This window comes from Macaca fascicularis, chromosome 15, assembly GCF_037993035.2.
Source record: "Macaca fascicularis isolate 582-1 chromosome 15, T2T-MFA8v1.1".
NCBI classification, from domain to species: Eukaryota; Metazoa; Chordata; class Mammalia; order Primates; family Cercopithecidae; genus Macaca; species Macaca fascicularis.
Window position 1 is genome coordinate 80,162,341 of NC_088389.1, and position 18,524 is coordinate 80,180,864.

At 38.8% G+C, this 18,524-nt stretch overlaps 1 protein-coding gene across 6 annotated transcripts in view; it reads right to left on the reverse strand.

The window, feature by feature from the left end:
- Positions 1-18,524, reverse strand: part of ADAMTSL1 (ADAMTS like 1) — a 979,893-nt gene that overhangs the window by 195,317 nt on the left and 766,052 nt on the right. For 5 of the 6 annotated variants that reach the window (XM_045373291.3, XM_005581665.5, XM_074017425.1 and 2 more), the window contains one exon: positions 15,957-16,041. In XM_045373291.3, the coding sequence (XP_045229226.2) occupies positions 15,957-16,041 (85 nt within the window). Of the gene's footprint in view, positions 1-15,952; positions 16,042-18,524 lie in introns of those variants that run through there. The other variant, XM_015437117.3, reaches the window with a different exon arrangement.

An 18,524-nucleotide genomic window follows, 5' to 3' on the forward strand; every position in this document is an offset into this window, starting at 1 on the left:
CTTGAAAAGAAAAGAATTGAGTGACTGTCCCTGTCTAATGTTGCTAACCAGTAATAATTTGAGGGAAGAACTTAATTTAAAAAACATACTAAAGTGGCCAGGCACTGTGGCTCACACTTGTAATCCCAGCACTTTCAGAGGCCAAGGCAGGAGGATCATCTGAGGCCAAGAGTTTGAGTCCAGCCTGGGCAATATAGCAAGACCTCCTATCTACCAATAATAATAATAATAAGTTAGTTGAGTGTGGTAGCACACACCTGTAGTCCCAGCGACTGGGAAGGCTAAGGGGGAGGATCTCTTGAACCCAGGAGTTCAAGGTTACAGTGAGCTCTGATTGTGCCACGGCACTCTAGCCTGGGCTATGAAGAAAGACCCAGTCTTGCTCTCAAAAAAAAAAAAATAAATAAATAAAAAATAAAAATAAATTTAAAAAGGAAAAAACCCAGCAAAACACATGGAAAAGCTATATTTAGAGGCATTTTTCAAGTAACAAAAAGACTTTTTCTCATGATAATGGTGCTGTTTTGGGTTGAGAGGCGGCTGGCCTCTCTGCAAGAATGCCTGAATGTCTTTCTTGCAGAAAATGCTCAGTGCTGGAAGTTGGGTTAAAAAAAAAAAAGTGCTGACTGCATTAAAGAGCACATTTTCCTTTCAAAGAGACTTTATACTAAAGGAAAATGTTGCAGGGGATGAGTTTTCTGAAAGTTCCAATTCATCCAGAGACTACTGGCTCTTTCAAAGCCTGAGATCTTGTATGTTTGAGCACTTTGTTGGAGTCATCTTGAAGTTCTGCCTTCTCTTTTCTCGGATATGGTTCTAGATCAGACATTATAAGGAGTCTTATTAAAGGAGGGTCCTGCTGACCATCAGGAGGTTGCTTTTCTTTAACAGTAAGAAAAAGGCCAGGAGGAAGACAGGTATCAAGTTCTAAGAACGCAGGCCTCATACTGTCTGCTATTCTTAACAAATCTAATCCTCATTTTGTCTCATTTCCAATGGCATTAAACATAATTGACCATTGCTTTCAAGCACTTCTTGAAATACTGTCTCCTCTTGAATTACATGACACCAAACTCTCTTGGTTTTCTTCTCTGGTTACTTCCCTCAGTCTCCTTTTCTAGGTCCTTTTATTCCCAAATTCAAAATATTGGCTGAGTGCAGTGGCACAGGCCAGGCATGGTGGCTTATGTTTGTAATTCCAGCACTTTGGGAGGCCGAGGCAGGTGGATCACTTGAGGTTGGGAGTTCAAGACCAGCCCGGCCAACATGGTGAAACCCCATCTCTACTAAAAATACAAAAAATTAGAAAGGCATGGTGGTGTGCATCTGCAAGCCCAGCTACTTGGAAGACTGAGGCAGGAGAATCACTGGAACCCAGGAGGCGGAGGTTGCAGTGAGCCAGGATCACGCCACTGCACTCCAGCCTAGGAGACAAAGCAAGACTCTGTCTAAAAAAAAAAAGGAAAAAGAAAAAAAAATTAAAATACTGCAGAGCCTCAGGGCTTGGCTTTGTGCTGTCTTCCAATGTGTTAATCAATGATTCCTAGTTTCAAATACCATCAGTGTACGTGAAGCTTCTAAGTATTTAATCTCTATTCTAGAACTTTCTTCTTTGAAAAAAGTAAACATTAATTTAATTAATGTATTTATCAAAAACTTATTTAATGTTTCTTATGTGACAGGCACTATTCTAAGTGCTTTATAAACAAAAGTTGTTAAATCTGAACAAGAACATTATGAGATAAAACTATTATTATTCTCATTTAATAGATGAGGAAACTGAAGCATCAGTTACACAACTAGTAAGGTTTTGTGCTCTTAACTATTGCACATTGCTATTTTTTCCTTCTTGACATTTTTGCTTTTAAGTTTCAAAGGCAGCTCCAATCTCCGACTTACGATGTCCAAAATGGAACTCCTGATTTTCCCCTTCAGTAACCCAATCCTCTTCCAATCTTCTCCAGCATGGCAAAGGATTTTACTGGCTACCCAATTGCTCAAGTAAAAAATCAGGAGTTATTCTTGACCCCTCAATTTCTTTCACATCTCACTTCCAACTGATTGCTAAATTCTATAAATTCTCCTTTGAAAATATATACAAACTCATTTACTTTTCTCCATTTCCATTACCACCACCTTAATATAGCAATAATAAGCTAACATTACACTTACATGCTTTATGCATTTTACATATACAACTCATTATGACACTGTTGGGAAATGGGTACTGTTGGAAACATTTTGAAATAGGCAAAAGAGATTACTGGTTGTCTTTTCAATGACATGCTGGCATTTTCTAGCAAATTTCCAGGGGTGGTCTTGTTCTATGGAATTACGAGCCTTTGAAGGTCTTTGGCTAGTTAGTCTGTTTTGCAACTCCATAGAGATAGAAGTTTCCCTGTAGAGGGCTGGTGATGATACAGATGTTTCTTGTCCATAATAATATATGCATTTTTCTGGTCATGGCATTGCAAGTGGTTTTGTCTGGTAGAAAATATAAACTTTAAATCAAATTCTCATTTAAACTAGTTTTAACATCACACTGGCTTCCTCAATAATTTGTGAGTTAAATAAAATTTTTAGCTGGGCACGGAGGCTCACACCTGTAATCCCAGCACTTTGGGAGGCCAAAGTGGGCAGATCACAAGGTCAAGAGATCAAGACCATCCTGGCCAACATGGTGAAACCTCATCTCTACCACACACACACACACAAAAATACAAAAATTAGCTGGGTGTGGTGGTACACACCTGTAATCTCAGCCACTTGGGAGGCTGAGGCAGGAGAATTACTTGAACCCAGGAGGTGGAGGTTGCAGTGAGCTGAGATTATACCACTGCACTCTGGCCTGGCGACAAAGCGAGACTCCATCTCAAAAAAAAAAAAATAATAATAATAACATTTTTGACATGTGATTATTTTATATTTTTATAAGACTTATGATTGTACCCTTTCGAAAATTATATTTTAATAGTACTACTTTCATCTCAATTTCTAGTTGATAATATTGGAACACAATGATTTCTAAGGCCACACTGCTGAGTAAATGGTATTGTCAGGACTTGAACCCTGGCAGGCTGGCTCCACAGTTGGTGCTCTTCATCACCTCACTGTCCTGCCATGGGCTGCCATGCATACCATGATCACTAAAGCTAATACTGTCTTTCTGCTGGATTACCACAATAGCCACTGGTCTATTTTCTTCCTCTGTTACTCCTTACTGACCTATTCTTAATGACGTAGCTAGGGAAATCTTAAAATGTAAAGCTTTCAATTGTCTCCTACTGCCCCCAGGTAAAAAAGACAAACTCTCTCCCAAGGTTATCTTATGCCATTTTCCAACTTCATCTCCCACGATTTTCCTCCAGCTACTACTCTCTCCAGCCACACTAATCTTCTTTTACTTCCTTCAATGTGGTCAATGCTTTCCTGACTCAAGATTTTGGCATGTGTGGGTTGTACCCTGGATCACCCTCCTCCCTTCTCTTTGCTTGGAATAACTCCCACTCATCTTTCAGGTCTCAGTATATATGTCCCTTCTCAAAGAGGGCTTTGCTGGCTGATATGATTTGGATTTGTGTCCCTGTCCAAATCTCCTGTCAAATTGTAATCCCCAGTATAGGAGGAGGGACCTGGTGGGAAGTGACTGGAACATGGGAATGGATTTTCCCCTTGCTGTTCTCATGATAGTGAGCTCTCAAGAGATCTGGTTGTTTAAAAGTGTGTATCACCTCTACCTTTGTCCTCTTCCTCCTTCTCTGGCCATGTAAGATGTGCCTGCTTCCCCTTCATTTTCCATCATGATTGTAAATTTCCTGCGGCCTCCCCAGCTATGCTTCCTGTACTACCTGTGGGACTGTGAATCAATTAAACCTCTTTTTAAAGAAATATTACCCAGTCACTGGTAGTCCTTTATAGCAATGTGAGAATGGACTAATACAGAAAATAGGTATAAAGAAGTGGGGCATTGCTATAAAGATACCTGAAAATGTGGAAATGACTTTGGAACTGGGTAACTGGCAGAGGTTGGAAGAGTCTGAGAAGGCAGGAAGATCAGGGAAACTTTGGAATTTCCTAGAGACTTGATCAAAATGCTAGTGATATGGACAATGAAGTCCAGGCTGAGGTGGTCTCAGGCACCTCAGGCACTGTGGAACCTTGAACCTTGAACTTGATAGTGATAATTTAGGGTATCTGGTGGAAGAAATTTCTAAGCAGCAAAGTGTTTCAGATGTGACCTGGATGCTTCTAACAGCATATAATCACATGCATGAGCAAAGAGATAACCTGAAACTGGAACTTATATTTAAAAGGGAAGCAGAGCATAAAAGTTTAGAAAATTTGCAGCCTATTGGTAGAAAAGAAAAACCCATTTTCTGGAGAGGAATTCAAGCCAGCTGCAGAAATTGGCATAAGTAAAAAGGAGCCAAATCTTAATAGCCAACACAATGGGGAAAATGCCTTGAAGGCATTTCAGAGACCTTCACAGCAGCCCTTCCCAAATGTTAATAACCAAGACAATGGGGAGAATGCCTCAAAGGCATTTCAGAGCTGTGCCAGTCCCTCCTATCACAGGCCTGGAGGCCTAAGAGGGAAGAATGGTTTTATGGGCCAGGCCCAGGGCTCCACTGCCCTGCACAACCTTGGGACACTGCTCCCTGTGTCCCAGCTGCTCCAGCTTCAGCCATGGCTTAAAGAGCACCAGATATGTCTCAGGCATCTGCTCCAGAAGGTGCAAGACATGAGCCTTGGAGGCTTCCACATAGTGTTAAGGCTGTGGGTACACAGAGGGCAGGAGTTTAAGCTTGGAAGCCTCTGCCTAGATTTCAGAGGGATGTATGGAAATGCTTGGGAGTCAAGGCAGAAGTCTGTTGCAGGAACAGAGACGTCATGGAGAACCTCTACTAGAACAGCATGCAGGGCAAATGTGGGATTGGAGGCCCCACACAGAGTCTCAACTGGGTACTGCCTAGTGGAGCTGAGAGAAGAGGGCCATCATCCTCCAGACCCCAGAATGGTAGATCCACTGACAGCTTGCACCATGAACCTAGAAAAGCTGCAGGCACTCAACTTCACAGGGGTGGAGATGCCCAAGGCCTTTGGAGCCCACCCGCTGCATCAGTGTGGCCTGGATATGAGACATGGAGCCAAAGGAGATCATTTTGGAGCTTTAAGATTTAATGACTGCCCTGCTAGGTTTCTGATTTGCATGGGGTCTGTAGCCCCTTTGTTTTGGCTAATTTCTCCCTTTTGGAATGGGTATATTTACCCAATGCCTGTACCTCCATTGTATCTTGGAAGTAACTAACTTGTTTTTTATTTTACAAGCTCGTAGGAAGAAGGGACTTGCCTTGTCTCAGATGAGACTTTGGACTATGAACTTTTGAGTTAATGCTGAAGTGAGTTAAGAATTGGGAGACTGTTGAGAATGGATGGTTGTATTTTGCAATATGAGAAGGGCATGAGATTTGGGAGGGGTCAGGGGCAGGGTAATATGGTTTAGATTTATGTCCTTGCCCAAATCTCCTGTGAAATTATAATCCCCAGTGTTGGAGGAGGGGCCTGGGGGAGGTGATTGCATCATGGGGAGAGATTTCCCCCTTGCTGTTCTCATGATAGTGAGTGAGTTCTCACGAGATCTGGTTGTTTAAAATTGTGTAGCACTTCCTCCTTTGCCCTCTTCCTCCTTGTCCAGCCATGTAAGATGTGCCTGCTTCCCCTTCTCCTTCTGCCATGATTATAAGTTTCCTGAGACCTCCCTAGCTATGCTTCCTGCACAGCCTGTGGAACTGTGAGTCAATGAAATGTCTTTTACTTATAAATTGGCAAGTCTCAGATAGTTCTTTATAGCAATGTGAGAACAGACTAATGCACTGACCCTCAGGCCTAATAGGTCCCCTATTAACCTCTTTGAGCATCTTTCCATTTTCTTAGAACAGCTACCAGTCTTTGATAATCACAATGCAAATCTTTATGTAATAATTGTCCCCCTCACTTGACCAAATCTCTATGAAGGTAGAACTTCACATAATAGGAGCTCAATAAATAATTTTTCAAAGAAATAAATGGATTGATAAACAGAAGGATAAGAGTTACTGTTATGATTGACTTGGTACTATGCTTATTCTTAGGGCCAAAGACTGAAACCAAGCTAGATAAAGAGGCAACAGCCAAAAGACTCTAAGAAACTAAGTCATACTTTTCTGTTCTAGGCATTTGGCATGAGGAAATACAAACCTCTTCCTACTGAAGGAGTTTCATATGGCTATAGAAACCATAAGAAACTCCTACAGCAGGAAAAGCTTGGAGTTACTATACCCAAACTGAGCAGCTATTGTGGACTTATTCATTTATATTTCTTATAGCCATACTTGGGCAGTATATGCCTGCTGAATTTCATCTTGATGGGTTGTTAGGTAGTCATGTAGCTTGAGGTAAGTTGAAATTCTGTGTCTATCACACTTCAGTGAAATATCAATAAAATGTCATTTTGAAGAATAAAATATTAAGGGGCAGCTTTGAGACAGACGCTGACTTCAATAATTTTTACAGGACTCCGGTCAAACACTGCCTTATCATACCATCAGCTACTCAACAGTGAAGCGCTGGAGCACTTTGGAACTGTTTCTAGGTTAGAGAAACCCAAGGTAGAGCTTTGTCTTTTTTATCTACTTTTTAAAACCCAACATCCATACAATTTTGGGAAAAAAGGAAGAAAGACTACTCACTACACGTAGCAGATACAAATAAAGCCAAATTATTCTTTTCAGAAATGAAAAGTGAGGATATGACACTTGTTTCAGATCATCTTTCTTTCTCTTTGCTTTTCTGACCTAAATGAACAGAACGTGATTTGAAAATTTGCTTTGCTTTTCCTTGAAAATAGTCTGCTTAAAAGGCCACATCCCAGGGACTCAGATGCCATCACAGCTTACAATGCTATCACTGCATTTTTAGTTCTCAGCTTAATATTGGAATGTAGCTTAAATGCCTATCATTTTCCCTGGCTTTGATAAAGATTTAAAATATTGGAAACCAATACTTTTCATGTACCGTTTCTTCTTTACATGGAACGAAATTAGTTTATCTTGTAATTTTGTGAAGGTTTCTTTCCCTTAATTCAACACGTTAGGCTAAGCTTTCCAATGAAAAGTTCAGTTCATTAGAAATGACCTTAACGGACTTAACATATATTGGTGGTGACAGGGTGCATACTTTATTTTGGCACACAAGGATCCCATTAATTTGTCTTTGTCACTCTCTAGGGCTCTGCTAAGCAACAATTCAGATTTAGCTTTCTGAAAGTAGCTACAGAATGAGCAACTGTGGTGACAGAGGGAGGGGCTGATAAATTTAGAACTTCTTGGTTTGCAATCAAGGCTTTTCTAATGACTACATAAAAAGGGCTCTATCTGCTCTTGAGTTTATTATTGATTCTGCTGTCTCTGCGTATGGAGATCAAGTATATTTAACTGAGAGTAGAGAGAGGTTGCTTTTTCACCCAGGCAGCTTCTGAACTTTTCTTACTCATTTTTGTAATTCCTCATAAATCTCTTTTTATTTAAATAAAGATTTGTCTCTTAAACTCCGGGCTAACTCAAAAGTATGGTGCTTATAAGTGAGTCTTCAAAGACCCTCAGGAGTGTAGACAAAGAAAGGCAGTAAGGTGGTGTGAGCTGGGAACCCATTAGCTGAGTTTTGAGTTAAATATTGTTGTTCTCTCTCAAATGCCATTAGATACAAGATGTATGAGGCAGATACAACAGCTGCCTCAATTTCTCTATTTGTAATAAATCGTTATTAGACATCTTAACTCCCTTAAATATTCTCTAGGAAAATGAATGATGCTAGAAAAGGCCTAATCATAACAACACTTTATATACGTAGCACTTCCTGCATACCAGGTACTTTACACAGATTAACTTAAACCTCAGAAGAACCCTATGAGGTAGAGATTATTATCATCCTCACTTCACAGGTGATAAATGGAGGCATATGGGGTTAAATGACTCCCAACGTCAAGATTCACACACAAGCTCTGTGTCTCTGGGGCCCATACTTTTTGTCACTGTGCAGAGCTGTCTTGCATGGAGGCATGATCAAAAATCACCTTGTTTTTTACTCTGATTCCAGCAGGATTGTATCTGTGCTAGGGCATACAAATACTGAGACTCACCCCTCACCAGTTCACACAGTTGGCAGCTTAATATATCTGAAAAAAATCAACTTTGGGAAATTATCTGTGACTTCTATAGCCTGTTTTTAACATATAGGTAGGAATATCTGAGGTACGCATAATGATACAAAATATCTGATCACTTGCTATGTAAAAACATCATATATCTTTCCCCAAGTACTAGTTTTGGAATCAAAGCCAGATTCAAATCAGTTTGATCATAATCTGTCAAACATCGGTTCACATCAACATCCCCCTCAAACCCTTTCAATGTATATATTCTTTTATCATTTATTTCTGATGTTTATGCATTACCATGTAGTAGCTTAACTATTTGATATTTTACCTTAGAGGCAGATGAAATTCTAATATATGCTGGTAGAGAATTTGGAAATTCCACAAATAAGTCTCCTGAACTCCTTTTTAAATCAGTAACCCTCTCATGCTATGATACCCAAACATCAAATTGCATTTCTTATAGACAGCTAGCTCATTTCTTCAGTCTGTGGATAGACAACCAGTACTCAACACTTTGGTCACAATCCTATTGCTCTTGTGATAAGAATGCACTAAAGGTTTCTTGAGGGCAAAGACTATGGTTATTTTTGCAATACCTGCACCTGGTACATAGAATGGCATAGGGCAAGCAATTTATAGGTGAGTTTAGCTTCCATCATTAGGAGGTGTGAACAATGTAGCAAGTCTAGTGGCTCTCTAAAGTCATCTAGAATACGGAATTAGCCCAAGAAATTATATTAAGCACTTTGCTGCTGCAGATAATAGGGAGGAGGCCAGAAAGAAAGGTGTTGGAAATGAGAGAGGTCAAGACTATTGTAGGGGAAGGGTTGATGCTGTCTGGCCAGGGTGAGGCTTTAGCTCTACCATATGCCAGTTTTCAAAATTAAGTGCTTTTTAATCTTATAATTCTAATGCTCAACTCTTTGCTGCTTGAACATTCTTTTTGTTGATTGAATAATCTGTGAAGTGTTTAAATTTCTTGATCTTAGATTTCTTAAGAATCATGAATCATCTCACCTGTTTCTATACATAAACAAGATATTCCTCATTACTTTTCTGTAGCCTGAGATTCATAGAGAATATAATTCAGGTATCTCATATTTAGAATATAAATAGTAACACTATATGGACCCATCATTGATGTTTGGTTCACTACATTTTAAGGAGGGATATAAAAACACATGTCACACAATTAACATTTCTAGCCACTTAAAAAAATATTAATTCACCTTCTTAACCACTGAGTTAAGTCATCTACATTCTTAGACTACTTATTGGGTATAAATATGGACTAATGAAAACATATGCTTAAATATATCTTTAAATACTATTTTCAACAAGGTAAACAAGGCATTTAATGATTACAGAATCACCATGGTGACTCTTATTGGCTTTTCTATATGCATCTAATTCCTTGTCGGTTCTGTTCACATAGATGCATGACAGGAATTTCCCTTTGCTTCTTATTCAATAAACCCCACTGCTAAGCTGATGCCATCTGGCATCCAGATACTACTGCTGCCTTCTGCTTACTTACTTTTCTTCCTCTTCTTCTTCTTTTTTGTAATGGCTCACAACAGGGTTATTTATGGCAATGCATTTAAGCCCTGACTATTATGTTGAAGCACAAATATAGTCTCCTAACCATGCAAAGCCGTTGACTGAAAATCTAGTAAGATAACTCAAGATCTTTTAAAATGCAAGATCAAGGCACAAGAACTACCCAATCTTACCTTTGAAAAAATGGCATCATTAACGCTCTCCACCTGGTGAATGCCAGCTATTTAACAAGAGAATGCCTGGATAAAATGGTTATGTTGGCCACACCGTGTCCAAAGCAACTGGCATATCCCATTGTTCTTCTGAGCCATTGAAGAACTACTGGCAACTGAAATATATCTGGAAGAACTTGGCTTCCCTAAGTGCCAACTGGTCCTCACTTTCTCTACCTGGGATGCCTTGTTTCAGACATCAGGAAGAGCATCTAAAGCATCCAGACTATACCTTTTTTTTTTTTTTTTTTCTTTTTTTCACATGAGTCCCTTAGCAAATTACACCTTCTAGGGCATTAGGTGGCCTGTTAGCAGCCTGAAGGAGTTAAGGAAATGAACAATTTCCTTCTGGTTCCAAGTCAGACAGGCTTTTTAAGGTAAGCTGAATGACTTCCTATCCAACAACATTTCTTTAAATGTCCTAGGGATCATCATTGTATCATTTTTCCTCAAGAAATGAAGCTGTCGGAAGGGTCACACTATGTACTTGCCTGGGTGATGCGTGTCAGGCGATAGTGATGTTTATGCATACATCTCAACCAAGACTAAAACTACAGTATAAAAATAAGAGGTGGAAAACCTGTCAGTAATTTTTTTAACTTTCACTTGATTAACAAATGTAATTGTACTACCACTTTGCAGTTCCAATTCCCCACCTAATAAAGGTACACTTTTGACTTTCCAAAAAGTCCTAGAAAGCTATTCCTACATATTGTTCCACGAAAGCAACCAGATGGGCTCAATCTGGCATTAAAATGATATATCCTAAATCTAACAGCACTCTCAACAGCTGGAGGGAAATTTGAAATGACATAGTTTGAACCTTAACAGAAGATAATTTTATCAGTCTTTTCCCCATCCCCCCTTTTCTACTACTAGCATGGCACTGCTATTACCCTCTCCCAGACTCTCCCAGAGTCTTAGGAATTGTAGAAGTCTACCTCAACGGTCAGAGGCATTTGAACCAGGGCGACTCCATCTCAAATAGGCACTGGGTAAAATGAGGCTGAGACCGCCTGGGCTGTATTCCCAGGAGATTAGGCATTCTTAGTCACGGTCTCTCTCTCTCTCTCTCTCTCTCTCTCTCTCTCTCACACACACACACACACACACACATATACACATGTATATGTATATATATACACGTGTATATGTATACATATACACACACACATAAATATAAATATATATTTTTATTTTTTTGAGATGCTCTGTTGCTCAGGCTGGAGTTTGGTGGCATGATCTCAGCTCACTGCAGCCTCCACCTCCCAGGCTCAAGCAACCCTTCAGCCTCACACTCCTGAGTAGCTGCGAATATAGGCACACACCACCATGCCTGGCGAAGTGTTTTGATTTTTAGTAGAGACGAGGTCTTGCTATGTTGCCCAGGCTGGTCTTAAATTCCTCATGTTGTACATATCTAGAAAATATATTCAGCTGGGCGTGGTGGCTCATGCCTGTAATTCCAGGACTTTGGGAGGCCGAGGAGGGTGGATCACCTGAGGTCAGGAGTTCAAAACCAGTCTGGCCAACACGGTGAAACACTGTCTCTACTAAAAATGCAAAAATTAGCTGGGCACGGTGGCGGGCACCTGTAATCCCAGCTACGCAGGAGGCTGAGGCATGAGAATAGCTTGAACCCAGGAGGTGGAGATTGCAGTGAGCCGAGATCACGCCATTGCATTTCAGCCTGGGCGGCAAGAGTGAGACTACATTTCAAAAAAAAAAAAAAAAGAAAAGAAAATATATTCACACAATATTCCTACCTTTCCACCACATGAATCAAATGTGTCGTAACAAACCAATCTGTTGTTGAGGGAAAAAAAATAAACATATAGAAGTATTTCTGAGTTGAAGATTCAGCTTTCTATGATGAATCTATCTATATTAATCACCACCATGTGAGCCAATCCCCATATTTATTTCAGTGGTTCTATGAAACTGATACCTGGATTTGTATCTTGTGCACGGTGTTTAGTGCAGCCACAATGTTGGTTGTTGGTACATTCTTCTGGTCTATAAAATGTTATTTCTTGGCAATTCAGTTTTTAGTCTTTTATCATTGTTTTCTTCTAAACATCTTAAAGCAGTTACTTCCCAACATATGTTTGGCCTGAGTGCTAACCAATCTTTTCCTAACATTTTGGGGTTACTAAAAGTATCTAACATTGAACAAGGGTATCTTGATATGCTGAAGACATTAATCTGGTGATTTTTCTGTATTATGTAATGAGATAGTTTGGTGATAATATTTTCACTTTCCATATGGGGAAATAAATGATAATTACTGCTTTACTACAGGACTCTCCAATGTTAGCTGGAGCCAAAGCAAGAGATAATAGTTGTGGACCACTCTTCTTGCCTCGCTGTAGCAGTTCAGAAGTGACAGTCACAGCTTCTAAACATTACCATTTAATTTACGCAGTATGAGTCTCTTTGGTGGGGGAAAGGAATGACTTGCTGACAGTTGATCATTTTTTTTCATCATGCTTCAGAGAGTAATTATAGGTCGTTACATACATTTAGAAACCAGTCTATGTGGTTTAAGAAAAGATGGAATTAAGGCCATGCAACATTATGTTTTTTAAATTCAAAATCAATATAGATTTAAAAACATGTGACACTTAGGATCTTTCTTAGGGTGCAGTGCACTAAACACATAAAAGTGTATTAAAATGTGGAAACCATATACCTTTCATCACATTATTCTACAGCTGTCATTTATTTTATTTTGGTATAAAAGTAATTATTATTCTGAGCACAGTAGTATACATTTCCTTTACCCTGCACCAGCACTCCAATTACAATCTACTCCAATTCAGATTAATCATGCCAAAATGGCAATTTCATTACACTAAGAGTAGATCTTAATAGTTTAATATATGGCTATACTTTCAATGGCTAAAGCTATGTTTAACTACTTTAGAGACTTTATTAAGATTAAAGTTAAACGTAATGCATCTTAATCAGACCTTTAGTAGAAAACATTCATTACAAAACATGGTTGACGATGGCCTATGTAATGCTTCTGTGGATGCATTAAACTCCACTGTTAGCTTTCATCTGAAAGGCATCTAATAATGGGAAGATGTTTACTGATGTAAGATGTTTCTATTTACTTTCAATTTTGTATTATTATTTACCATCAGCCAGAATGCAAGATTATACATAGGATTACACTTTAGTCCAAGTGACAAAATACAGTGTACAAGAGGAAAAGAGTTTATTTAGGTAAAATAATACATACCTGGTTTCAAACAGATTTAACCCAATAGCATATAAAAGGAGTCACCAGTTCTAATTATATAGCATCTTTCTGTGTCTTATATAGGACCTTACTGGATTAAGAAGTTATTAATGCCCCCCTAAAAAGAACTGCTTATTTACTCCTCAGCAACAAGAAGGCCTGTCAAATCAGGTACTGGTGGAGGAGAAGTAAAAAATTGTAAGCCTTCATATATTCATTTCAAGGTTACATCGTGATCTTTAATCACTTCCTTTCCTCCAAAGTTCTGCAATGGTTAGTTGTTTTTTCTCAAAGAAGTCAAAAAGTTTGCTGTAGTAACTTTACATTACAGAAATAATTTATGTTTGCTTAATTATCCTTTTTTTTTTTTTTTAAATTTATTTATTATTATTATACTTTAAGTTGTAGGGTACATGTGCATAACGTGCAGGTTTGTTACATATGTATACTTGTGCCTTGTTGCTGTGCTGCACCCATCAACTCGTCATTTACATCAGGTATAACTCCCAATGCAATCCCTCCCCCTTCCCCCTCCCCATGATAGGCCCCGGTGTGTGATGTTCCCCTTCCTGAGTCCGAGTGATCTCATTGTTCAGTTCCCACCTATGAGTGAGAACATGCGGTGTTTGGTTTTCTGTTCTTGTGATAGTTTGCTAAGAATGATGGTTTCCAGCTGCATCCATGTCCCTACAAAGGACACAAACTCATCCTTTTTGATGGCTGCATAGTATTCCATGGTGTATATGTGCCACATTTTCTTAATCCAATCTGTCACTGATGGACATTTGGGTTGATTCCAAGTCTTTGCTATTGTGAATAGTGCCGCAATAAACATACGTGTGCATGTGTCTTTATAGCAGCATAATTTATAATCTTTTGGGTATATACCCAGTAATGGGATGGCTGGGTCATATGGTACATCTAGTTCTAGATCCTTGAGGAATCGCCATACTGTTTTCCATAATGGTTGAACTAGTTTACAATCCCACCAACAGTGTAAAAGTGTTCCTATTTCTCCACATCCTCTCCAGCACCTGTTGTTTCCTGACTTTTTAATGATCGCCATTCTAACTGGTGTGAGATGGTATCTCATTGTGGTTTTGATTTGCATTTCTCTGATGGCCAGTGATGATGAGCATTTTTTCATGTGTCTGTTGGCTGTATGAATGTCTTCTTTTGAGAAATGTCTGTTCATATCCTTTGCCCACTTTTTGATGGGGTTGTTTTTTTCTTGTAAATTTGTTTGAGTTCTTTGTAGGTTCTGGATATTAGCCCTAAATTATCCTTTTAAGTAAAAATACGTGTTTCCTGGGCCAGGCGCGGTGGCTCACGCCTGCAATCCCAGTACTTTGGGAGGCTGAGGCAGGCGGACTGCTTGAGGTCAGGAGTTTGAGACCAGCCTGGGAAACATGGAGAAACCCACTGTCTACAAAAAAAAATTAAACTTAGCCCGGTGTGGTGGCCTGCGCCTGTAGTCCCAGCTACTCAGTAGGCTGAGGTGGGAGAATTCATTGAGAATGGCAGGTTGAAGCTGCAGTGAGTTATGACTATGCCACTGCACCCCTGCCTAGGTGACAGAGTGAGGCCTTATCTCAAAAATGAAAAAATAGGGAAAAAAAGTGTTTCCTAATGTGTGCATCTTTTTTATGTGTGAAATCAAATGACAGAATACCATTTCTTTAGAAATCACCTTTGGTTATTGTACAAATCTATATTTTGGATTTCTTGTGCACTCAGGTACACAACTGTGTTCTGGCAAACCACATCAGATTTAGATTCAAATAGAATGAATCTGAGAAAATTCTAAATTGCATTTGAATAGGCTGCAATGTTAATTTATATCTCCAGTAAAATTTGGAAATCATTTTGTATCCTACATGCTGTACTATTAACTCTTGGAGGGTAGGTGACATATCTTAAGTGCCAGTGAATAGCACAGAGCTTAGAACTTACATTAAATCAATTAATCTAGAAAATTTTTCAACCTGAGAAATTTCTTGGGTCATTGATGACATTGTTCAATCAATTGTATCTCCTCATTTGTAAAGTGATGTAGCAGCTATGCCTATCAGTGTTTTCTAATGAAATCAATACATAAACTTATCAGCCAATGAATCAACCACTTAATCTACTTTTGTCTCTCTTTGTTTCCTCTTCCAAAGCATCTGGCAAATCTGTGCCTCACGGTTTTACAGATTCCATGGCCTTGATAAAATTGAGCACACATGGGACATAATCAAGTGGGGCAAAGAACTAGGTCCACCCCTAATATCAATCCCAGAAAGAAAGAGAAAAGAAAAGTTAATGAACTTCCTTTGCCTCTCAGGTATACTTTACTTGCTCTTTAATTTTTGTAAGCAACTGTATTGCAAAACTGGGAGAGTGTGAAAAGCAGCTCAGACTTTCCCATCAAATCTATGTTATATCATCAGCTGCAGCCTGGGCCTTCTCACCTTTGGCCCCTTGCCAAGAGAGGAGGTCCGATTTTGGAGAAGAGGGTAAGCACTACACCTTCATTTACTTACTTTAGGCAAAACAGAAGTATTTACAATGTAATCATCAGTTTTGATAAACACTTTTTGAAACTAATCAATCTTTAATTGAGAGCCAAAAAGCCTCCTTTCACCTTTGGTGAGATGATTACACTTAGTTCAGAACCCATGAAAGCTACAACCAGTGATACACTGCTTTCTTTAAACAAATCAGTTTCAAATGTAGAACAATTTGTGCTTTTAAAACTTACGAGGGCTCCTCTGACACAGCAGCTCCTTCTTCTAGTTCTTGAGCTTGTTTGAACCATGGCAACTTGGCCTCGACTGGAAGTTTCTCTGAGAATTCAGTGAGTGCACATACAAGAGAAGAGGTTAGAACCCATCTGGGATTTTAGGAAAATTCCTTATTCTCGTCACCAAGAAGTTACTATGTTGACAAACACGAATAATAAGTTTTTAGGTAAATTGCTGCCTCTGATGATGGTTATATCTAGAAAAATAAAATCGAATTTTAAAATGTTTAATAATACTAGTTTGTGTACAAGTTTCCTCTTTATAATGATTAATAGCAAAGGAAAATCCTTTTATTATGAAAGTTGTAAGTGTAGGAGCACTAGCTCAATATGCATATAAAGAATCATCGAAGTGTCTTTTCACCATTTCCTCTTGAAAAGGTAGAGCAGCATGTACCTTGGAAAACAAAGTACAATCAATTATATTGTGATACTTTCATAAATTCTAACTTTTTTTTTTTTTGCCTTTTAGCTAAGTGTGATCTATGTCACATTGCCAAAAACAAATTCTGTCACTCTGAAATTCACAAACCATTGGTTTAGATATCTGACTCATTCGATACTACCCCAAGGCTCACTGACAACTGGAATATGTGCAAATGAGGGCTCATAACACATAATTTGACTTATTTCGCCTATTTATCTATCTCTGGCCAAACAATTCAAAACAAACTTCTAGTTACTTCCTGGGAAAAAATTGGGGAGGAGAAAAATGAAGAGGGAGGTTATAACTGCTCCTACAGAAGTAACTGCCAAGATTCCCATTCTAGCATATTTATGAGGGTCATTTATGGGGATATTTGCCTTTATAGTATGAGCCAATGACGCTCTATCACCATTTTATAACATATAATTGCAAGGATGAAAGAAATATGTCTATACATATATGCACCATAGAATTATCTGGTATTTTAATGATGTTTAGAGAGCCAGGCTCACTCCTTAGTTGTGAAAATCCAGATTGATTCTTGATAGTTAACTGCAAACTGCTTTTCTTTCTGTGAAGTGGCTTGGTGAAGATAAAGCTAATAAATAATTGACTATTTTAAGTTACGGGCATCACTTCTTGTTCTCTATGCACAGCAATTGTTTATAGTCAAAAAGCAAAGCAAGTGAGAAATGTAAAACTGCCAAAGCCAAAAGGATTTGCTCACATTTTAAACATAGCAACACAGTACCTATACATACATCATGTTACAACTACCACAACTAACCCAGTAAATGACTCAGTCGGCCAGGCACGGTGGCTCATGCCTGTAATCCTAGCACTCTGGGAGGCCGAGACGGGTGGATTGCCTGAGCTCAGGAGTTCAAGACCAACCTGGGCAACATGGTGAGAAACCCCGTCTCTACTAAAAAAAATACAAAATATTAGCCGGGCACGGCATCATACACCTGTAGTCCCAGCTACTCCGGAGGCTGAGGCAGGAGAATTGCTTGAACACGGGAGGTGGAGGTTGCAGGGAGCCGAGATCGCACCACTGCACTCCAGCCTGGGCAACGGAGCCGAGATCGCACCACTGCACTCCAGCCTGGGCAACAGAGCGAGACTCTGTCTTAAAAAAAAAAAAAAAAAAAAAAAGACTCAGTCAATGAGGCTGTCTCTGATGGCGTAAGTTAGCTCTCTGTCTTTCAATAAGGAAGCATTCAGTTTGGCACTAATAGTAAACTTGCAATACTTTATTGTTCTTTTGAACTAAATCCTGTCAGACACACCTGTGGCAACCTCTTCCCACAGTTGAGGTCGCTGATGATAGTCAGGAGTTAAAAGTAACTTACTGTATGTGGAAGTTACTATATTCCAGGCACTAGGTTAACCACCTTGTTTATGGTATATCTCATTTAACCTTCACATAATCTCTGATTTAGATACTATTATTATACCCATTTTACAGAGGAGGAAACCAAGGCTTTGAGAGAGGTGTATTTATTAAAATAAATCAGGATTTCTGAGGTTTTTTGGTTTCCTTTTATATCATTAATTTAGATTTTATGATGCCATTCATTTGCAATTAGGACTACCTATAGTATAATAAAGAGCTACACTGTGACTGATTTTCAGAGAAATTTAATGGCTTAAAGAAATAAAGAAATGGGAGCCATATTTAATATTAAAAATTAAAGGAGATTTAAAGAGTTATTTACCTCTGAATGGTTTGTGATTTTGAATTTTTCTATTCCATTGGCACAGACAAGTAACAATACTTGTACAGAAATCAAATTCGTATTCTTGCTAATCTGAGACACCCAGTGTAATTATAAGAAGTCTGGCTCACTAAATGCTTAGTTCTACACTTCCCTAAAATTTATTTTTATTAATTTCTGCAATATCTATTAAACTCTGATATATTTTAAGTTATGGTTCTAGAATTCAGTCTCATATTAATGTTTTAATTTTCAATATAAAAGCGATAGTTTTCTGTTTCATCAGTTTGAAGTATGAGACTTCCCAATGTACTTCAACCTTAGCAAAACAGACATACTTGGGTTCATTCCCTTGTTTTTAAAGGCAAGAAATGTGGATAG